This window comes from Guyanagaster necrorhizus, assembly GCF_019112545.1.
Source record: "Guyanagaster necrorhizus MCA 3950 unplaced genomic scaffold BT62scaffold_70, whole genome shotgun sequence".
In the NCBI taxonomy this organism is placed as follows: Eukaryota; Fungi; Basidiomycota; class Agaricomycetes; order Agaricales; family Physalacriaceae; genus Guyanagaster; species Guyanagaster necrorhizus.
Genome location: NW_025064949.1, coordinates 54,547 through 74,719, shown reverse-complemented (window position 1 = coordinate 74,719; position 20,173 = coordinate 54,547). Strand labels below are relative to the sequence as shown.

Below are 20,173 nucleotides of genomic sequence, written 5' to 3'. Positions count from 1 at the left end.
TGATCTCTCTACAGGACACATTGTATGTCATTGCCCAAAGGCTACTAAAATCGTCTCAAGTATCTACAGCTTAGCCTCTCCGACGCTGTCGGAGAATTCTTGTCGAAAAGCGCCTTGGCTTCAGTCCATACTTGTGCATTCTCCGGTCAGGACGCTGGAGCAAGGAGGGAAAAACGGCCGAGCTGAACTGCGCCGAGGCTTCCCGTGGAAGCAAGGAAGGGAGGTGATCGACAGATAACCACTGACAGTGGCGGATTTTCAGTCCTGGAAATGTTAACTGGTCAAGGTACAATAATCTCGGGGACGTATCCGTGTAAAAAAAAGACTTCTCACTGGACGTCGACAGATACTCTGGGCGAAAAGAATGTTGTGTTAATTATGTATATGGGAATCGAGTTGAAAAAGTTCGTAGTATCGCAGCTGACATCGACGACTGTCGACAGCCGCAATCCTTTTCCTACGGAGATGAGCTGTTCACGTGTCAAGAACAGGGGGCCCCTTGGAATTGAGAGAGATGCGATTGACGAAGATGTCGACATCAAGATTCTCAGAGAAGGGGCCACCCTTTGCAGTTTCCCCCATGTCCCACTTGAGAATGTCGTCCCTGGATGGGAAGATGAGTCGCATTGTCAGAAACTCAGGAAAGATACATACTCGTCCAGTAAACAGGTCAACAGTGCGGGGTCTACATCTTCCCAGAGCGCCAATGATCAGGACCTTGACACCTTTGCCACTACCACCTAAGGCAGTCTTTACGGCATTAATCATGGCGTCTTCATTCTCGAAAAACACGAGATGCCCAAGTTTTTCGCCCCTTCTCTGTGATGCGACCGCGAGAACGCGGGTAGCTGCCCCTGCGAAGCCAGTATGATAATCAAAGGCCGCAATCCGACGACCATTTTCAGGAACCCTATGTCGTACAGGGCTCCTCCACCACGATGCAAAGATGTCAATACATCGACTCACATTTCTTGTCGCTTGTAGCAGTTCGAAAACTGGATATGACTATATGGGATAGGGTCGGTGGACTCGGGGAGCGCCTTCAATCCAATGATTGGGACGCCAACCGGTAGCGTTGGCCAAGTATTGTTGTCCATTACATCCAACACTATCGTAGCAATGAATGATTAAAAAGCGAAGACACAATATCTGCAGTAACGCTTCGTATTCAGAATCATTAACAATCCGTTGCTTACCCTGTTCGACGAAAATTAAACCGGCATCGATGAGCTTTCTTGTGGTAGCCAGTGTCAATGCAGTTCGACTTAAAACTCTTTCTTTTCGCAGCGAAGCCAGAGAGTGGGCTTGGACATTTGGGATGAGATGGCAGACGGTTGAGAAAAAGCTGTGACTCGATTCTTGACTCCATTGGTGTTAAATAACGATTTAGATCAAAATTTTGCCACGATTATCATCTAAGTAGGGATATAAACATGTACGGCTGAATATTGATTGCTCCTTTTCATGAGAAGAGGGGCTTACCAGGATGGATGATACCCGACAACTATCGTCCAAATAAGACCTGCCTCACAGATTTTATTAAAAAAAATGAGATGAACGAATCCGGCAGGGGACAGAGGATCCACAGAATGACTTGAGACACACGTTACAGCACGGATGTGTCGTTCGTCGACTGAACTTTGAAGTAACATAAAAACCATTGCGCTGTTAATTATATACAATAAACCTTGTATGTGTAGATTCTGCCTCAATTTAATTGAGTTCAGGATAGAATTAGTGGCCTGCAAGTACGGTTCAAGATGTGACCAGGACAGAAGTAAACTTGCATAAATATAGGGTTGTTAAATATGTTGCCGGAAATGGCGGCCTGATACATTCGCTATCCGGAAGGACGGTCCGTATTCTGCCGCCGGGTCGATTTCCGATCCCTACTTATCAAGTCTTACTATGGCTCTGCCCCAGTTGCTGCGTCTCGAAAGGTGTCCCGTCACCGTGAAGTTTCTCATATTTTTTTCGTAATTCTGTGACTCACCCGTACCTAGGATTCCTCAAGGATCACATTGGGCCTCGATGTGCAACCCGACTCCAACGCAGCTCTACATATACCAGAAAACTGATGGATTTCTGCATCGCTAGAAGGCTTGGTTGCCTGACTCTTTTTCTGTGCTCTTCTATCCTGTTCCTGTTCCTCATGTACCCAATATGACTAATGAAATCCATTCTCTCACAGAAACTTCTATTAACGCCTTGATCATATAAACTGTAGCCACTTCCTGACCTTGCTCAACGTACCTTTTCATATCCCAGAGCTCCCTCGGAGCCATTTTCGCTCGCGGACATGATCGAACGAAATACAAATACTTATTAATACTCCTCAAGCACATTAGCCGGTGACTCAAACGTTCTCGACAGTTTTAATCGTGCGGAACCGACTTGTTTATATATAATTGATGTCATACTCCTAATGGAAGACTGTTCCAGTAAAATAGGAATGAGCCAAAAGAAGGGACGATGATGACGATAACGCGGGCGGTTTGGTATTTCGAGATGGGATATCCGGTGTTTTAGACTTACGCACCCGTTGAGCGGTGTAATTAGAAAATGCAGTACCTTCAAAGCGAGGTTCCTTCCTGAAGGATCTGCAAGCGACTCTGAGCTTCTTTGACACTTGTAGTGACTGAATATATGCGGACCTATGAAAATGGCAAGACGGAGGCTTACCATCTGAATATGGATGCGACTTGATCCTGTAAAGACAAGTATGCATGATTCTCGAAGGGAACAGAAGCGGCAAGAAAGCTTTATATATCAGAAAGGTATTGCCATACAAGAAATTGAAGCACTTGTAATTTACTCCGTTCGGAAAGCGCGCCGTAATATTCAAATTCAAATTTGAACATACACGTGATTTTCATGTTTTCTTTTAAAAGCTTTCTTCCTCCGCTGCCGTAAAGTACTCTTTCTTCTGCTCCATCATTCAGTGTCCATTCTTCCTCGCTCGTCTGGTACGAGCCCGTATTTCTATTTCATTCAACGGTTTCGTATACACGTCCGTCAAGCCCATTTCCTGACCCTTTTTTTTCTCTTTCATCTCATTGCGAGGGGGGCAGTGGCTCACCGTCGTATTCCAAATTCTGGGTGTCGCTGGGTACGTGATACCTACAACCTACCTATGAATTTAAATGTTGAATTTGATTGCAATCAGTTCTTCGACGCGATGAATCGAGCAGTAGGGACGGGCCGAGGTCTTCCATTCGAGATATTTGACAAAATCATCGACCTAGTCGCGAAAGACACTAAAACGCTGATAAAATGCTCTCTCGTCTCTCGCGCCTTTTATGATCACACACGCTTCTACCTCCTGTACACCTTCCGCGTCTGTCCAGTTCTGCAAAGCGCCGCGCTCGCGCAGCTCGTCGACTTCTGGGACACTTCCCCACACCTCCCAACGTACATCCACACCTTTCACTTTTCCACCGTCTTCCTCACAGAACATGATGCACCTCGCGTTCTGTATCACCTGCGAAGCGTCAAAGACGCCTTCATGAATGACCTCGTCTTTGATCATTTCGAGCATCGCGAAGCCGTCGAGGCCTTAGCCGCTCTCCCCATACAGACCTTGACTATCAACAAATCCGCCTTTCCGAGCTTCCACGATTTCTCCTTTGTCATCCGCTGTTTTCCCCTCTTGAGATCCCTCCATCTCTTCGGTGCCTCCATCTCCGCCACTACCACAGTAACGCCCTGGATCAATTCCCTGCCACAATGCAGCCCTCCCCGTATCGAACACCTCACGATCACAGCCCGGTCTATTGACACCCGAAAGTCAAACACGCGCCTATTCTCAGAGTTCCCTGCCCCCCCGTTCGATGATAACCAGCCTTTCCGTATCGATAACTTGAAAAGGCTCGAGGTCCGGTGCGCGAACCAGACGGATATCATCCGGATCGGGAGGTTTCTTCCCCGTGTCAAGAGGACGCTCAAGAGCTTGAGCATCATACGAGTGGATAATGGTAAACAAAAATCAGCTCTCTTTTTTTTGTAATCGGTCGTCCATCTCACTTTCGTCCCAACGCTAGGTGTTTCAAGCCGAGGGCAGCCAATGCCGTGGGTCCTCGGTCTCCCCCCACTCGACCTCGAATCGATCGAAGACCTGACCATCGACGTTGGGTTCAAAGTCAGGTCCTACGCCGATTACTTGCTCTGGTGGATCTCCAACCTATCGACGGCGAAGGCTATTCGGTCCATCACCATTCGAATCGCCATGGCTCTCGAGTATATTCACAAGGAGGAAGATAAACAGTGGCAAAACGTCTGGCACGCGTTTGGTTTAGCTATGCTGGGGAAGGAGTCTTTGCAGAAGGTTCTTGTGGAGTTTCAGATCCCGTCTTCTCCGAGGAACTTTTTCACGAGGAAGAGGGGTGTCGAGCGTGAGTGTAGGGACTTGGTCGAGCGAGGTGTCATGCGCGTGGTCGTGCCGAACAAAGCGCGTTTGGTGGCGTTTTAGGTGGTGGATAATTGGTGAAATATTGTGTTTAGTATAGACTTTTACCAGTATGTGTCTCTGTATCTAGTCAATAATCAGCATGGATCAAATAATGGATATACGCATCGTGGGCAGAAGAGCATTGCTGTCTTAGGCTATGATGGACCAAAAAATGACTTGCTAAAGACAATCTGCACGACCATCAGCTTCTGAAAAATGTCCCTCGGACAAAGACCGAGAGCTCTGGGTTAACGGATTTGAGAAACATCGTCGTTGGTGCGGCTAAGAGAATTCTCCATTGTAACACTTGCGTACATTAACGTGCAATTTCCTTCAACGACCCGACCCGTGTTTTCTATCACCATCGTTCTATCGTATCGCCTACACTTACTCATGCATATACACTTGTTGGTCTAAAGATGTCTAGGTGATGTGTGTCTCTTCGATCCATAGACGATTCTAAGAGCCGCCGAACAAGTAATGGTTCTCGGAATCATGCGGAACGGGCATTGGGATTCGGGGACTGCCAATATGAAGGTCTTGATGCGGTCCTCCCTGTGTATGGTCCAGGAGGATGAACGGCGGGGCGTCCCCCCTAAACTCGCCAGCCTCATGTCTGCAGATGAAGGTCTAGAAGAGGAGGCAGGAGCGAGTTTTTGATTACGGCCGTTTGAACAAGGACTTCCTGCGTTTCGTTGTGTGATTGATAAAATTTCTAGAAGGAATTAGCTGTCATTCGCATCACACTTGAAGGCAGGCCCGTGCTCGCACTTACTTCTCCATTTTTCAACAGCCGAAAGGTCATGGTGCGCCTTCTCAAAAGGATCATCCATTATTGTAGACATAATGTCTCTTATCCGCAAGAAATTTACCACCAGATCGAGTGATGCTATAATACTCCGGTTATCATCAGAGTATGATAGATGTAGATGCTCCACCCAATGTCTGTAAGCGTTCTTCGGGCGCACCGTCGACAGATGACTTGGGTCGCATGTCCGCCGCGGTTGGGCTGAATGTGCACTGGTCAGGTCCTAAAAAGGTGTCTTTCTGTAATGTAATGATGGTGATGCTTCGGTGGCATATACAGTCGCGAGAAATCAAGCAGATGATGGTCCTGGCACTGAGTGCTTTCGAAAACCATCAAAATCACACCAACATGGCCACGGTTTGGGGGAAATCAGAAACTGGGCCAACGAAGGATGGTACATCTGGATAGGTTCGGTACTTCCTTGGGCATGCGCAGCATAGAATAGAATCCTACCAACAGCCCTCGCACATGATGAGGATTATGGCCGAGGACACCTGAAAGATCAGTCCGAGAAAGATCTGAGCCATTCTGAAACACCGAGAAACCCCAGAATGGACCGACACGCTGCGACCTTGTCGCCATTGAATGACCTGATATAAGAGGTCAAAAATTCTACCGTAAAAAAGCTCCACCCCAATTGGCACGTCCATCCTCTATGTTGCGCAACAAGTTTCCGCATTGATCGACTACAGATCCTGGCGCCTCGTCTTGCGGATAAGCTTTGGCATAAATGAAAAGCCTCTGAGATCGTTTCCCAATGCAGGCGAAGACGTCTTCGGGTGGTGGGTGGCTCCCCTTTGGGTGAAAGGCCCTTCTGAAGGCCATATGGGATGTAGAGCTAGATATCGGAGTTTACTCTTGTCTGGCAAAGAGGTTCAGTGTCGACGAGGAAAAGATTCCGATGTGTAGGATTAATCAATAAGTGGGTATCAGGTCGAAACTCTACAGACCTTCAAACCTCAGGGCAGCGGCATTGAATCCAACTGGTACTTCCAAAGCCCCCCCAGGCCTTCTCCACCTGTGGAGTCGCATTCATTCAGTCCATCGATCACAATTAGAACGGGAAGAGAACCGGATGTCGCAGTCTGGTTCCACGATGAACATCTTGCATTGATCGGCCGGTTTTTCAGTCAGAGTCCTTGCCATCCTGTTAATGGACTTCAACAATTGTCGTCCATATGTCTGACTGATGTCGCGAGCTCGAAGGCGATGGAAGGGGTGATGCAACGAATATTCTTCCGGTGCGCCTCTTTTCGACAGCAAAAGGAGGTGCTACCTAGGACATGGCGGTCTGGATTTGAAGTGATCCGTGCGATACTATTCGCTGTGGGAGTCTGACCAGTACCAGCCGTTCCCTGAAGCAGGCACACCAGCGGATGAGTATTACTCTCAAGCCATAAGGTGACTCGTAACACATCCTGACGCGTTCCTTCTACGTATTCCCCTCCCATGTCCGCATCCTACACAGCTCGCTGAACACACTGAATATTACTAAGTCGCCCTATGGATGTTGTCAGTGACAGATGAAGGTAGCCCAGTCAGGTGATCTTACCGTCATCAAATGTTCTCTGCGAAGACGAAGAGAATGGATCAGTAAGTTTCGGGAGAGCACATGACAAGGACCACACCGACACGCCAGCTGCTGCGTGGTCATAACTTAACCTGCGTCTCCATGAAAACTGCAATTAAAGCAATGTTATGATATGTATGTAATAACCCTACCATCAAGAAATCAAGATCCTGTTGAATGCAGCAAAAGAAATGGGCGTTCAGAACATGGTCATCCTTTACATTCAAAACACACTCGAGAGATCCTCAATTGAGTAATTCTCGAAGCCCAGGCACGAGCTCGTCGACATGACGGTAGATACAATGAGGAAAAAACCGAGCGAAGAGGATTTATATAAGTACCTCGCAACAGAGCCCATCCTAGTCAGCAACTCCTCAGGTATTTAGTAACACTTCTGCAACGCAATAAAGTGAATGTTCATTCATTCAGCTCCTGCATCAGGTCATATATTCTCCAATTTTTCCCACTGATTCTATGATACATTCTGGATATATGATATCAGTTATGGCAATGAAGAAAACAACTGTTCTCACCTCTATGAGCTTAAAGATATCAAGACTGATGTCAAGAAATACCTGTATGACAGGTATGAGTGCCTCTCCCAGTGTCTCCCATAGGAGACCCAGCATCATCTTCAATGCATGAATGACATTCTGTTGCAGGCAGGTTACTTTCACGCAGTGGATAATAGGCCAGACTGAGTACGATGGTCTATTGCTTAAAGGCTGAGGTACATATGACTACTACTTACCTGAGTATGATGGTCAATTGCTTAAAGGCAATTGACCATTGACTCAGGACAAAACTGTCTATGCTTATATAAGGTTGACATCAGGTACTTGTGTCATCCCACAACACTCCCCCTCAACACAATACTTCTCAGAGTTCAAGACCCAACAGCCTAATCATGTGAGTCATCTTCTCCTTTCCTAAGGCCTTTGTGAAGATGTCAGCAGGCATGTCTTCTGTGTGAAGATGTTCAATATGTATGTGCCCCCACTCAACCTCATCTCGTAACCAGTAGAAGCAGAGGTCTAGATGTTTGACATGACCATGATGATCAGGATTGCGAGTGACAGAGAGAGCAGACTGGTTGTCAATCAGTAGCAGAGATGGCAACAGATGATGGAAGCCAAATTCTGTGAACAGATTTTGCAGCCACAGAATTTCCTGTCCAGCAGAGATGGCAGCCACATAGTTGGCCTCTGTGGTCGATAAGGTTACTATAGATTGTAGCCAGCTCATCCAGCTGACTGCACCTGTGCCCATCTTGACAACATATCCTGAGGTCAAGCACCCATTGTCTGGGTTTCCACCATGATCTGCATCTGTGTATGTTTTGAACAGGTCTGAGTTTGTAGCATTAGGTGAATATGTCAATTTTAGGTTGATTGTTCTCTTTATGTATCTGAGGAGGCATTTCAGGACCTCCCAATGCCTCAATCCAGGGTTTTTGCTGAAACATGATAGGACACTGACTGCAAAAGCTATGTCAGGATGAGTGGCAATGGCCAGGTATGCTACAGAGCCAAGGATCTGGAGATATGGGATGTGCCACATGGTTTCCCATTCCTCTGGAGTAGCAGGGGACATTGAGTTGGATAGCTTAGTGTGTGGATCAAGAGGAGTACTGACACTGTTACAGTCAGACATTCTGGTACATTCTAGGATTTTTTGGATGTACTGTGATTGAGAGAGTGTGAGTGTTTGGTTTAGATGGTCTCTGTGTATTTCAACACTGAGGAGGAATGAAGTTGGACCTAGATCATGAAGTTTGAAGTACTTCTTGAGATCATTGACAACATGTCATGCAGACTCCATGGACTTTGTGGCAATTGTTACATCATCGACAAACACCAGAACAATAATCTGAGCATCATCTCTCTTGTACACCCATACACTGTGTTCACAGTGTACTCTGTCAAAGCCCATCTTGGTCATAGTGCTGTGGAGCTTTTTGTGCCATTCATGCCCAGCCTGCTTCAGTCTATAGATGGACTTGAAGAGATGAAGCACCCAGCTCTTGTCCTTTGTCTTGAATCCCTCTGGTTGTTGAAGGTATACCTCCTCTTTTAGATCACCATTCAGAAATGCTGATGAGATGTCCACACTCCAGAGCTCTAGGTCCTCAAGTGCAGCAAGAGTGAGGACTGTTTGGATGGCTGCCCATTTTGGAGTAGGAGAGAAGGTTTCAGTGTAGTCAAAACCTGGCTGCTGTGAGTACCCTTTTGCAACATAGTGTGCCTTGTAGTGTTCAATGGATCCATCAGGGTTACACTTCACTTTGAAGACCCATTTTCCACCTATAGCCTTTCACCCTGGAGGGAGCTTCACAAGCTGAAAGGTGCCACTCTCCTGCAGCACATTTAATTCCTGCTGAGCTGCCTCATACCATTTTTCACTTTCCTCTCCTGGCCAAGTCATCACCTCTGCAAGTGTCTTTGGTTCATCATTGGGTGCAGATGCTTGGTTTGCCATCTCTACTGCTGTCTGAAATGCAAGCTCAAGAGCTTCTGTATATATGATATAGTCATCATCATGCAATACAAAGATCATTCCTGTGACAACATCTGTCTCAGTAAGCTCTGGCTCAGCAGTGGTTTCATCAATAGGATCAGAAATGGGTTCATCTGAGTCTGGTGAGTTCATCGCATTAGTGTCAGAATGTTTACAGTGAAAACCATGTCCAGTGTTTGGAGATGGAATTATAAGACCTTTGAAGTCATATTGTGGCTTGAAGTGTGCCTGAGGACATGAAGGTGGTGAAGAGGGTGTAGGGGATGTTGAAAGACTTGATAGTGGAGTAAGAGGTGATCCTGGAGGTGTTTGCATATTTGATAGAGTGGATGGAGCTGGTGAGGATGGCAATGATGAGAGTTGCTCAGATGGTGGAGATGGCTTATCAGTAGGTATGTTCTCTCCCCCTTGATGAGGCATCGTTGCATCAGGTATAGCAGTATCTGTGCTGTTATGTCTGTTTGTGAGAGATGTGTCATCATCAAGAGGATTTATAATATTTCTGTGATTTCCAGGAAATACATGCTCATCAAATACAGCATGGCTGGAGGTGATGAACCACTGTGTAGAGGGGTTCCAGAATAGCCAGCCTTTTACTCCTTCTGGATACCCAACAAAGATACATTTTTGGGTGTGTGACTCTAATGCTCAACATCCCTTTTTTTGTACTAGCACATATGCAAGGCATCCAAACACATGAAAATAGGATATATCTGGTTTTTGGTGATTTGGGTCCCATTCTGTGAAGAGTGTGGTGTTTGGAAGAGGATCTGTGGAAATGCGATTTTGGACATGAATGAATACTCAGAGAGTGAGGTTCCAAAATTATAGTGGGAGATGTGACTCATTTAGCATGGCAGTGATGGCCTCCACAATTATGTGGTTGGCTCATTCTGCTGTGCCATTCTGGTATGGTTCATTGGATTCAGTATGTTGCCTTTTGATCTCATGCTCAGCACAGAAGTCGACAAACTCCTTTCCCATATATTCACTGCCTTTGTCTTCCTGAAACTCAATGATTTTGAGTCCTGGGTGGATATTCTCTGCATATGCTTTGAACTGCTTGAAGGCATTAAAGGCATCACTTTTATACTTCAAAGATATGACAGCCCAAGTGTCAGATGCACTGCAGATGAATGTTATCCAGTAATGATAGCCCTCTGGAGTTGTGACAGGCATTGGACCTTTGATATCACTGTATACTTGCTCAAGAAGGTGTTGCTTCCACTCTGAGGGGCCACAAGGAACATTGTGGTGATGCTGTTTGCCAGTGAGGCATGGTATGCAGATAGGATCAGTTGGAGGACCTGACTCTTGCTTCATTCCAGTTACTAGCTGCTTTGTATGCATGTGCCATATAGTGTCCATGTTTTGATGACAGCAACATCTGTGCCAAAGTGTGTTGTCCATCTGGCAGGTACTTGTAGAGCTTGAGTTTGCAATAATAGTGGTCAATTTTGAGAATGAATGTGTGGTAGCATTGACATAGCTGATATTGCTCTCATTTACAGTTGCCATGAATTGAATCTTTTCACTCTGGCTGAAAGTGACATCTGATCCAGTGATTGAGATTTTAAATCCCTTTTCCCATGTAAGATGACAGAGTGATAAGAGATTACTTTTCAATGCTGGTACATGTAATGTGTCAAGAAATTCCACTGCTGAGCCTTTCTCCCCCTGAATCTCTGACTCCAATACTACTCACCCAATCCCTGCTGAATAGATGACTGAATTGTCTGCAAGACAAATGAGAATGACATGTGGAGCATAGAGTCAGAACCATTGTCAGTGAGAGGTCATATGATGAGAAGCACCTGTATCAGTATTCCAATGAGACACAGCAGGTGATGATAGATCAGTACTTGCTTGGCTAGCAGTCTCCTCCTTTGTCTCAGCAGAGTTAGTGGCTTCCAAATCCTTCTTTCCAGCCTCCTTGTGATGATGCTTCTCAGCAGTACAGTCAGCAGCATGTTCATGGTCCCATTTAAGTGAGAGCTTCTTTGTTATACATTCTTCTTCTGCATGATTCTCATGAAGACACCATCCACATTTTGCAGCAGCATTAGTAGCCAGATTCATGGCTGAATGGAAAGGTGTGGCTTTGAGAGTGACAGAGACTGCTGGACTGCTGGATCACCAGCATGCAGCTTCTGATTGTTTTCTTCATTGTGAAATGCAGTGCAGAGTCCTTCAAGAGTGAGTTTATCAGAGAGAAGGAATAGCAATGTGACGAAGTTTCCAAATTCAGGCTGAGAGAGTGCATGAATCAGGGCCATAATGAGAAGCTCTTCTTCTAACTGCTGGAGGCCAAAATGAGCAGGATGCAGAGCACAGATATGACTCATGATTTGAGTGCCTCAACTGGCAAGGTCTGGAAGTGATTCTTCTGTCTCCTTCTTGAGATTGAAGAAGCTGTCATAGGCTACAAATTGAGTTGCTGGTTTTCTTTGCTGATGGTGTGCCTTTAATGTGTTCCACATCCTCTCTGGATCATCAAGGCAGCTCTTGACATCAGCCTTCTGGGATTCATCAAGACAGAGATAGATTGTGCCAGCAGCCAATACCTGAGTCTCCTTCCAGTCCTTCTTCTCCTGGTATGTTGGCTTCTTGGGGTCTGCAAACTCTGGTTCAGGGTCACAGCCAATGGTGATAAGATACTTGTGGCGAGTTTTGAGTAGGGCCAACATGTTTTCTTCCCACTCACCATAATTGAAGGCATTTAGGTTGTTGAAGCCTTTTTTGATTGTGTCAAAGGATGGCATGATGTATGTGGTGATATCGTTTCAGTAGTGAAATGACTGATGGAGAGATAGCAGAGCACAAGCAAGATGTGAAGAAAAAAAAAACAAAGTAGGCCTTAAAGTGCAGGGCCCATAACCTGTTGCAGGCAGATTACTTTCACACAGTGGATAATAGGCCAGACTGAGTATGATGGTCAATTGCTTAAAGGCTGAGGTATGTATGACTACTACTTATCTGAGTATGACAGTCAATTGCTTAAAGGCAATTGACCATTGACTCAGGATAAAACTGTCTATGCTTATATAAGGTTGACATTAGATACTTGTGTCATCCCACAACACATTCTTCTTTGGCTCTTGCATGATGGTCTGTTTGTACACTTGAGAAATGGTCCTCTGAGCGATGTTGGGAGAACTTGAAGTCAGTGTACCAGCAGCTTGTACAGAAAGATCAGATGGTGATTCCTTCATATCCTTCTGAGGCACTGGAGAATTGACAACTATCTGGTGGCGGAAACAAGAGACAATTGAACTAAGAAAATAAAGCATCCTTGCATGGAGAGTTTGATGTCATCCATCTTCCTGGCATTTAAGTCTGGTCAATGGCGATAATGATACATGAGTATAAGCAGTGCAAACATCCCCTTGCACTATGCCAATGGTATTGGCACTGCACAGTGAGAGTTTTGATAGATGTTTGTTTGCAATGTATCAGAAAATAATTGCCTGAAATTTTTGTGGACTTGAATCCAGCACACCAGGATGAAAGGGATATAAAGAGATAAACAAAGAGGAGCATGATGCCAGATGCTATTCATATCAGTAAAAAATAACCCATCAAGTAATTAATCCAAGGAGACCAGTTTGACAAGTCACACCAAGCAGAGGGCTTGTGTGCATACTTTGAATGCAAGACATAATTGTGGAACAACATGACATAAGCAAATATTCACTACATACTAGAGAAAATAAATGCTTCACTGAATTTTGTCTGTTTTATTGTTGCCACACATGGAAATATGCATGGACTCTTTTTTTCAGGAAATATTAGTGTTAATCCCACTCTCTCTGTGTAAATTAGGACTGGAACAACATGGAGAATTATGGCTAAGTCAAAGTTGAATAAGAATCGTTTCAAGGGAGTGCTGGATGTGATTATTCTCACCTGTAAAAAGTGAAAAATCCTTTCACAGATTGATGCTGTTCAGAATGATAAAGGAAGTAATTGATTCTTACACTCCTTTCAACAATATTTTTGAGACTGTTTAGGAGAAAAGGTGTTTATTAGAATATAAGTTGGAGAAATAATAGATATTCATCTCACACAGTGATGTCCAGGCACTGGAAGAGAATAATAGAAGAAACATGTTGAGCAGAGCATAAGTGTGCAAAGTTGGACCCACAAAACATCCATGTCCTGATTCTCTTAAGCAGTGTTAAGATGATAGAATAAAGGGGTTGGTCTTCAATGCAGGGAGTGTAAGACAAATGTGAAATGGGCAATCAAAGTCAGGCAGAAACTGAATGGCATCCCTGGTAATGTACACTGCAGTATTGAAAACTTCATTGCCCAACAGAGTGAATTCTCCACAATGGAGAAAAGCTGACCATGCAAGCTTGGATGCAGCATTGAAAATAGCATTGTTGACATGTGAGGTGTTCCCTGCAATACATGACAACATTCATAGGATATTCAGTGTGATAGACATCTGTTATGATTTCTTTCCCTAGTTCCTTTTTTTTCCTTCTTTTATGCTTAGTCAGAACCCAGAAAGGACAAACCATCAAGAAGGTGGGAAGAGCTTAGTCATCACAAAGGATGCTCACTCTGACAACACACAATCGCTTTTATGAACAGTCATGATGTTCTAAGACAAAGAGCACAACCACCTCGACAACACACAATTAGATAGTCATATTATTAGAACACTATGTACAGTATTTAAGAAGCTCGTCTCGCTGGTTTACAACCCAGCTTTGAGCTAAAGTTTATACACTCTCATTCTACTCTTGAGCTATTCTCTATGCCTTGAAACACCTTAGACTGTCGCTGCATGGACTCTGATGGAAGGCTCGAACACAAAGCCATGTTAGTTTATCATATGTCAGTCTGTCACATGTTGCTTGAGCCTAACAATTAGCTCGAAGCTTCTAGCTTCCCTTTCTCAAGCCCAATTGTGCTGAGAAACCAAATGCCCTCTGCAACCTCTACCGACCCAAACTTTGACCACGAGTTCTTTGAACTCTTTGCTTCCATCATCGGAACATTGATAGGATTGTTGGTGATCATCCAGCTGTGCCAGGGACACCACTCAATCACTGCTTGGGCTCTCCGTCATTATCAAGAATTTCAATGCATTCAAACTATCCTATGAAATGTAACCTCTGACCTTCCCCTCCATGACATCCCTGAATCCTGAAGAACAACCTACCAGCCCCCAGAAGCCAGGCCTAGCAGCCCGTATCTGAGGGATGGTCAGGAAGAAGCAAGAGGACAGCAACCCTCTCGACCCAGAAGTCAGCACACTAGCATTTCAGGATGACAAGACATCTTCATACCTAACATGGTCCTCCATGGTGAGGACCAGGACCTCTCAGAGGACTTCTTTGAGTAGTCCCCCTCCCCCAACCCTTCTTCTGTCTCCTGTACCCATGGGATTGCCAACCATGCCAGGGACTCTCTCAATGCCCCTCAGATGGCTCGAAGATCCCAACCTGTCACACCTGTTAGCGAGCCTCACAGCACCTCATCTCTCAGCCAGGGCAACTGGATGGGGGGTGACTGAACCAGTGAAGAATGACAACAAGTATAGGAAGAGACCGTCCACTGGTACTTCCCTGGCTGGGACCTCACCATCCCTTTCAACTATGACAATGCCATCCAGCAGGAAGAGCATCAGCAGTGAACAGACCCACAGCCAGTATGTGGCTAGCATAACCCACAGGTGGCAGAGAACCAGCAGAGGAGGAAAGCTGCTGAGTACGATGAGTGGAACAGAAGTCAGCAGTGGGAAGTTGAGAGAGGATGTCTGGCCTGTGCCAACGTCTCCAATTGGTATGGATTATGACCCAAGGGCATCAGCATCCTTGCCCCGGTATAAGCTGACCCCTCCCTCTCCACCCCTGTCTTCTGAGAACCTGACTCCACATCAAGTATCTGGAGCGAGCGAAGATACCGAGAAGAGACTTGAGTGGCAGAAGGAAGTGCAGCAGGATCCCCCATTTGGCCCCCGACCCTCCAATATCCCCCTTCCCAAAGAACTCCCAGTGCCAACACCAGGTTTGACAGTGATGAGTCCATCCTCAGACACTATGGGCTTCGAGTCTCTGGCAATGCCTATATCCCCACCCATGCCCTCTGAGGGTTCCTTAGAAGCAGGGTGGTCAGACAACTTGTCGACAACCATGACTACCAGCGAAATGTCCACCTCTATCACAAGCGAGTGGTGGTGGCGAGAGCAACAGGTGGGAATTGATACGATTCCAATATCAGGAGTCAGCCAACCCCCACCCATGAACATCCACCAAGCCTCCCAGCTGCTGGACCGAGCTCCCAGTCAGGGGAGTGTAATGATGATATGACAAGAAGGGGCTGAGAGTTTTTACAACCAGCCTGTTGGTTCCCTCCTAGAGGAGGACAACAAGGACGGGGACAATGAAACAGAGAGCAGTGAACCTCCAAGAGGACCCCCATATGACCCAGCAGAAGAAATGGATGAAGAGGAAGTAAAGAGGTTGGCTCATGAAGAACGGGAGCAGGAGTACCAGGAGTACTACCTGCGAGGTATTAATTTCTTATGGCACGATGCTACCTGGGTAGCATCATATATGAGACAATCATATTTACATGCAGAAACTAATGAATGGACAGAGATCCTGAAACAAGCAGCAATGGACTATGCTGCTCAGCTGTACAATAGCCACCATCCTGAATACCTGATCAGCTGGCCTTCGGCACCCAGACCAGCCCCTGTCATATGACCAATGCCATGAACCCCCCCCTGTTGCTCCGAGATGAGCCATCTATCAGGCCCCTTCAGCCCGAAGTACTTTGACAGCATCCAACTACTCCATGCAAACAACAGCAGCCTGGCTAAATAAATCCTGAGTCCAGCTGACATTGCCCCCAAACCCTTGGACCGGCAAAGGAAGCCAACTTCTTGGGGGGCAACCGCCTCCAGACCAAGCCGGCCCAAGTGGAAAAGGGAAGGAACCAGCACAAGACGACCCCAAGGCCATCTGACTCAGGTTCACCATATGAGATGGACTAATCGTGAGGGTCGAAGAGCCTAAGGGGAGTCCGGTTGCCGATGACCACTCACTGCATTCGTTCCCAGGACCACCAATGGAATGGGAGCAGCCACCGTTTGATGGGTGGCCTAATCCGATGAACACCCTACCAATCAATGCCAATGTTCTTCAGTGCCGACCCAGCCTCCTCTGGAAACCCTGCCCATTCAAGGGCATTTCCAATGACATTGACCGGTTCCTAGTCGACTGTGAACAATACTTTGAAGTCTATATCGGATACTTAGGAACCAACATGAACAGGGTTGCCTTCGCCATCTCTTATCTTGAGGACAAAGCCAAGACATGGTGGATTCTCATCTCCCTGAACTTCCGGTCCACCACGAGGGGTCACTATTGATACCCCTCATGGCTGGTCTTCAAATGGATGCTCAATGACAAATTCATTGATCTGGCGGTGCAGGAAGTGCACAAACAGAAGATCAAGGAGTATAAAATGGGGGATAAAGCAGCAACAGACTACTTTGATGAGTTGGAAAGGCTTGCCAAGTTGGCCGGGATCCAGGAAGACGTTGCAAATGATGGAAGAATGGTAGAGACACTCAAACAAGGGGTCTCCTCCTTGTACCTCACGATGATATCTGCAATGGGCATCAAACTACTGATGCCAGTCAGTTACAATGAGTGGAAAGAGTGGATCATTGAGATGTACAGGGAGCAACAAAGGCAGAAAGCAGAATCGTCAACACTACAAGACTATAGGAAGCCGACCCTGCCAACCCTGAACAAGCCAGGGCAAACTGCCAGGAAATCATTGGGAACTTCTCAGCCCTTGATGTATGGAAGTCAGAAGACCAGGACAGGAACCACATACACAGGATCTGAGAAGCCAATGGACATCGACCAGATGAAGAAGGAAGGGAAATGTTTCAATTGTGGCCAAAAGAGGCATATGGCCAAGGACTGCCTGAAAAAGAAGTGTATGTGAGAAGATATACATGCACAGATTGCTGAATTACAAAAGGAAGAAGAGGAACTCAGCACTGAGACCAAAGTGGAGGAGGTAAAAGAGCTGGCCAACCAGTGAGTGATTCCACTGAATTGGCCAAGGAAGAAATAGGTGTGCCCCCTGTGACCACTAGTCAGACTTGTGATATTCCTGTAGTTATGAAAATGTCTCCGCTACCTATGCATTTGAATATACCCTGCCCGATTACTATGCACACCAATGAATCACAAAAGAAATCTAATGCTCAACCACCTATGGGTCGAAGAGGGACAGAGAGTCCCACCACCTGGCTCAAGCCTTTTGAGACTGAGTGGACTTGGAGGGCACTCAATGAAGCAGCAAGCGATGAAGCTGCCAAAGCCACCTTAACAGGCTGGGTTCACCCGACTCAGGCCACCGAAGCAACCGACAAAGCAGTTAAAGGAATACAAAAGGCAGAGAGGTCCCGAGCCCTGGAATGGCTCGATGAGTTACATGCACCTTGAAGGTTCATCCATTGATCCAAAACCCCCAGACAGGACTTAACTGTCAAGGCCCAGATCGAAACCCTGACCTCATGGGCCCAACATTCAGTAATGGCCCTGATTGACAGCAGGTGTACTGGGAGTTCAATCAATCGGACCTTCGTCAACAAGCATAAACTCCTGATGTGGGCAACTGCAGCCTCTATCCCAGTATACAATGCTGATGGAACCAAGAATCAGGCCAGGTCGATCACTGAGTTCGTCGAGTTCTGACTCACTATTGGAGATCACTCGGAACAGATTGACCTAGCAGTTACCGACTTAGGCACCAAAGAAGTCTTCCTGGGCCATGACTGGTTAATATGCCATAACCCCCTAGTCAATTGGGAGACCAGACGGATTACCTTCACAAGATGCCAATGTCAGAAGATCCCCTTTGAACTACCAGACAAGGATCCAGAGGACAGGTGGGATGAGGAGATAGAAGATGGCGAGACAATCCTCATGGTGAATCTGCAGGAGGAAATACGCATTTGGGCCATCCACCATGCCAATGATTTGGCCGCAAAAGCAAACCAAGGGAAGGAAGAAAAGACATTCAAGGAGATAGTACCAGAATAGGCCCGAGATTATCGAGACCTCTTCAAAAAGGAGAGCTTTGATGAACTCCCCTCTCCTAAACCATGGGATCATGCAATCGAACTCATTCTGAATGCAAACACCAATCTCAACTGCAAAACCTACCCCCTCAGGAATCAGGAACAGGAAGAGCTCGACAGGTTCCTGGACAAGAACCTCTCCAGCAGGAGGATCCACCTGTCAAAATCTCTCATGGCATCACCCTTCTTTTTTGTCAAAAAGAAGGAAGGAAAGCTTCGTCCAGTTCAAGATTACCAGAAACTGAACGAAATGACTATAAAAAATCAATATCCCCTTCCGTTAATTTCAGAATTAATGAACAAACTATGGGGCGCCAAATACTATACCAAATTGGATGTCTGATGGGGGTATAAGAATGTCCAAATCAAGGAGGGGGATGAGTGGAAGGCAGCCTTTCGGACCAACAGAGGACTTTTCAAACCAACAGTGATGTTCTTCAGCCTCACCAACTCCCCTGCTACCTTCCAATGGATGATGAACGATATATTCAAAGATCTTATTGCCACAGGGAAAGTGATGATTTACTTGGACGATATCCTCATCATGTCGAAAACTAAGGAGGAACATAGGAGACTAGTCCGACAAGTACTCGCATTGATGAGGAAACACAAACTCTTCCTCAAGGCTGAAAAATGCGAGTTTGAAGTACTTGAGACCAAGTACCTAGAGGTGATCATTAGCGAGGGAAGCATCAGGATGGACCCTGTCAAAGTCACAGGAGTGACAGAGTGGCCTGAACCAAGAAAGAAGAAAGAGTTGCAATCCTTCCTCGGGTTCACTAACTTTTATCGACAATTCATCCAGGACTATAGCAAGATCATGTGACCCATGACCCAACTCACTGGAAATGCTCCCTGGAACTGGGGACATTCTCAACAGGCCACCTTTGTGGACCTAAAAAGGAGGCTGGCGGCTGATGTCATCTTGGCTATCCCATCACAGAAGGGAAAATTTTGCATCGAAGCAGACTCTAGCGAAGGGGCAATTGGAGCAGTACTGTCCCAGAAGCAAGAGGGAAGATGGTGACCTGTCACATTCCTTTCAAAGGCGCTCACCATCACCAAAAGGAATTATGAAATCTACGACAAGGAATTGCTCGCTATAATGCTCGCCCTCAAAGAATGGAGGCATTATTTAATTGGAGTGGTCGAAATTTTTGAGATCTGGATGGATCATCAGAATCTCCAGTATTTCTGCCAACCCCAGAAACTGAACCAATGACAAGCTTGGTGGGTTACCGAGCTCAGTCAATACCAATATACCCTACACCATAAAGCAGGGACCGCCAACAAGAAGGCTGACTTGCTTAGTCGACGCACGGATCATGACCAAGGGGGAGCAGACAATCAAGGGGTGACCCTATTATGACCTGAACATTTCAGAGCCATGATCATGCTGACAGAGGAAGAGATCCATGAACGAATCAAAAGTGCCACAAGAGATAGCTGGAAATGGGATCAACAGGTAGCTCCATCACTCAATCACAAATGAGGGATGACAAAAAAAGATGGCCTGATTCTATATGATAGACAGATCTATATTCCCTGAGACCCATCCCTGAGAGGGGAGATCATCGCAACATGCCACGACCACATCACCACTGGGCATCTAGGCATAGCCAAAACCAAAGAATTAATCCTATGAGAATATTGGTGGCCAAAATTAGGAGTAGACGTCATCAATTATGTCAAGGCCTGCAAAGTGTGCCA

The 20,173-nt window shown here is 46.1% G+C and overlaps 4 protein-coding genes across 4 annotated transcripts; 1 reads left to right on the top strand and 3 right to left on the bottom strand.

Annotated features, from left to right (window-relative positions):
* Nucleotides 1-24: 24 nt before the first annotated feature.
* Nucleotides 25-1,313, bottom strand: BT62DRAFT_1057720 (uncharacterized protein; the record flags this gene model as incomplete). The annotated part of the gene is given in 7 exon segments (XM_043178583.1): nucleotides 25-296; nucleotides 334-470; nucleotides 490-604; nucleotides 668-910; nucleotides 967-1,108; nucleotides 1,143-1,234; nucleotides 1,273-1,313. 7 exon segments carry the CDS (start codon nucleotides 1,311-1,313, stop codon nucleotides 71-73), a joined length of 996 nt encoding a protein of 331 aa, XP_043032991.1. The 3' UTR covers nucleotides 25-70.
* A 1,665-nt stretch (nucleotides 1,314-2,978) lies between these two features.
* On the top strand, nucleotides 2,979-4,589 carry BT62DRAFT_938931 (uncharacterized protein). The gene is made up of 3 exons (XM_043187623.1): nucleotides 2,979-3,109; nucleotides 3,167-3,974; nucleotides 4,041-4,589. Exons 2-3 carry the CDS (start codon nucleotides 3,179-3,181, stop codon nucleotides 4,466-4,468), a joined length of 1,224 nt encoding a protein of 407 aa, XP_043032990.1. The 5' UTR covers nucleotides 2,979-3,109; nucleotides 3,167-3,178; the 3' UTR covers nucleotides 4,469-4,589.
* A 767-nt stretch (nucleotides 4,590-5,356) lies between these two features.
* BT62DRAFT_1081553 (uncharacterized protein) lies at nucleotides 5,357-6,135 on the bottom strand (the record flags this gene model as incomplete). Its single annotated transcript, XM_043179679.1, has 4 exons — nucleotides 5,900-6,135; nucleotides 5,709-5,845; nucleotides 5,604-5,655; nucleotides 5,357-5,574 (listed from the first exon to the last, which is right to left on the bottom strand). Exons 1-4 carry the CDS (start codon nucleotides 6,078-6,080, stop codon nucleotides 5,357-5,359), a joined length of 588 nt encoding a protein of 195 aa, XP_043032989.1. The 5' UTR covers nucleotides 6,081-6,135.
* A 280-nt stretch (nucleotides 6,136-6,415) lies between these two features.
* Nucleotides 6,416-6,909, bottom strand: BT62DRAFT_1013866 (uncharacterized protein; the record flags this gene model as incomplete). The annotated part of the gene is made up of 4 exons (XM_043178125.1): nucleotides 6,416-6,715; nucleotides 6,748-6,756; nucleotides 6,808-6,823; nucleotides 6,884-6,909. 4 exons carry the CDS (start codon nucleotides 6,907-6,909, stop codon nucleotides 6,416-6,418), a joined length of 351 nt encoding a protein of 116 aa, XP_043032988.1.
* Between the last annotated feature and the right edge of the window lie 13,264 nt (nucleotides 6,910-20,173).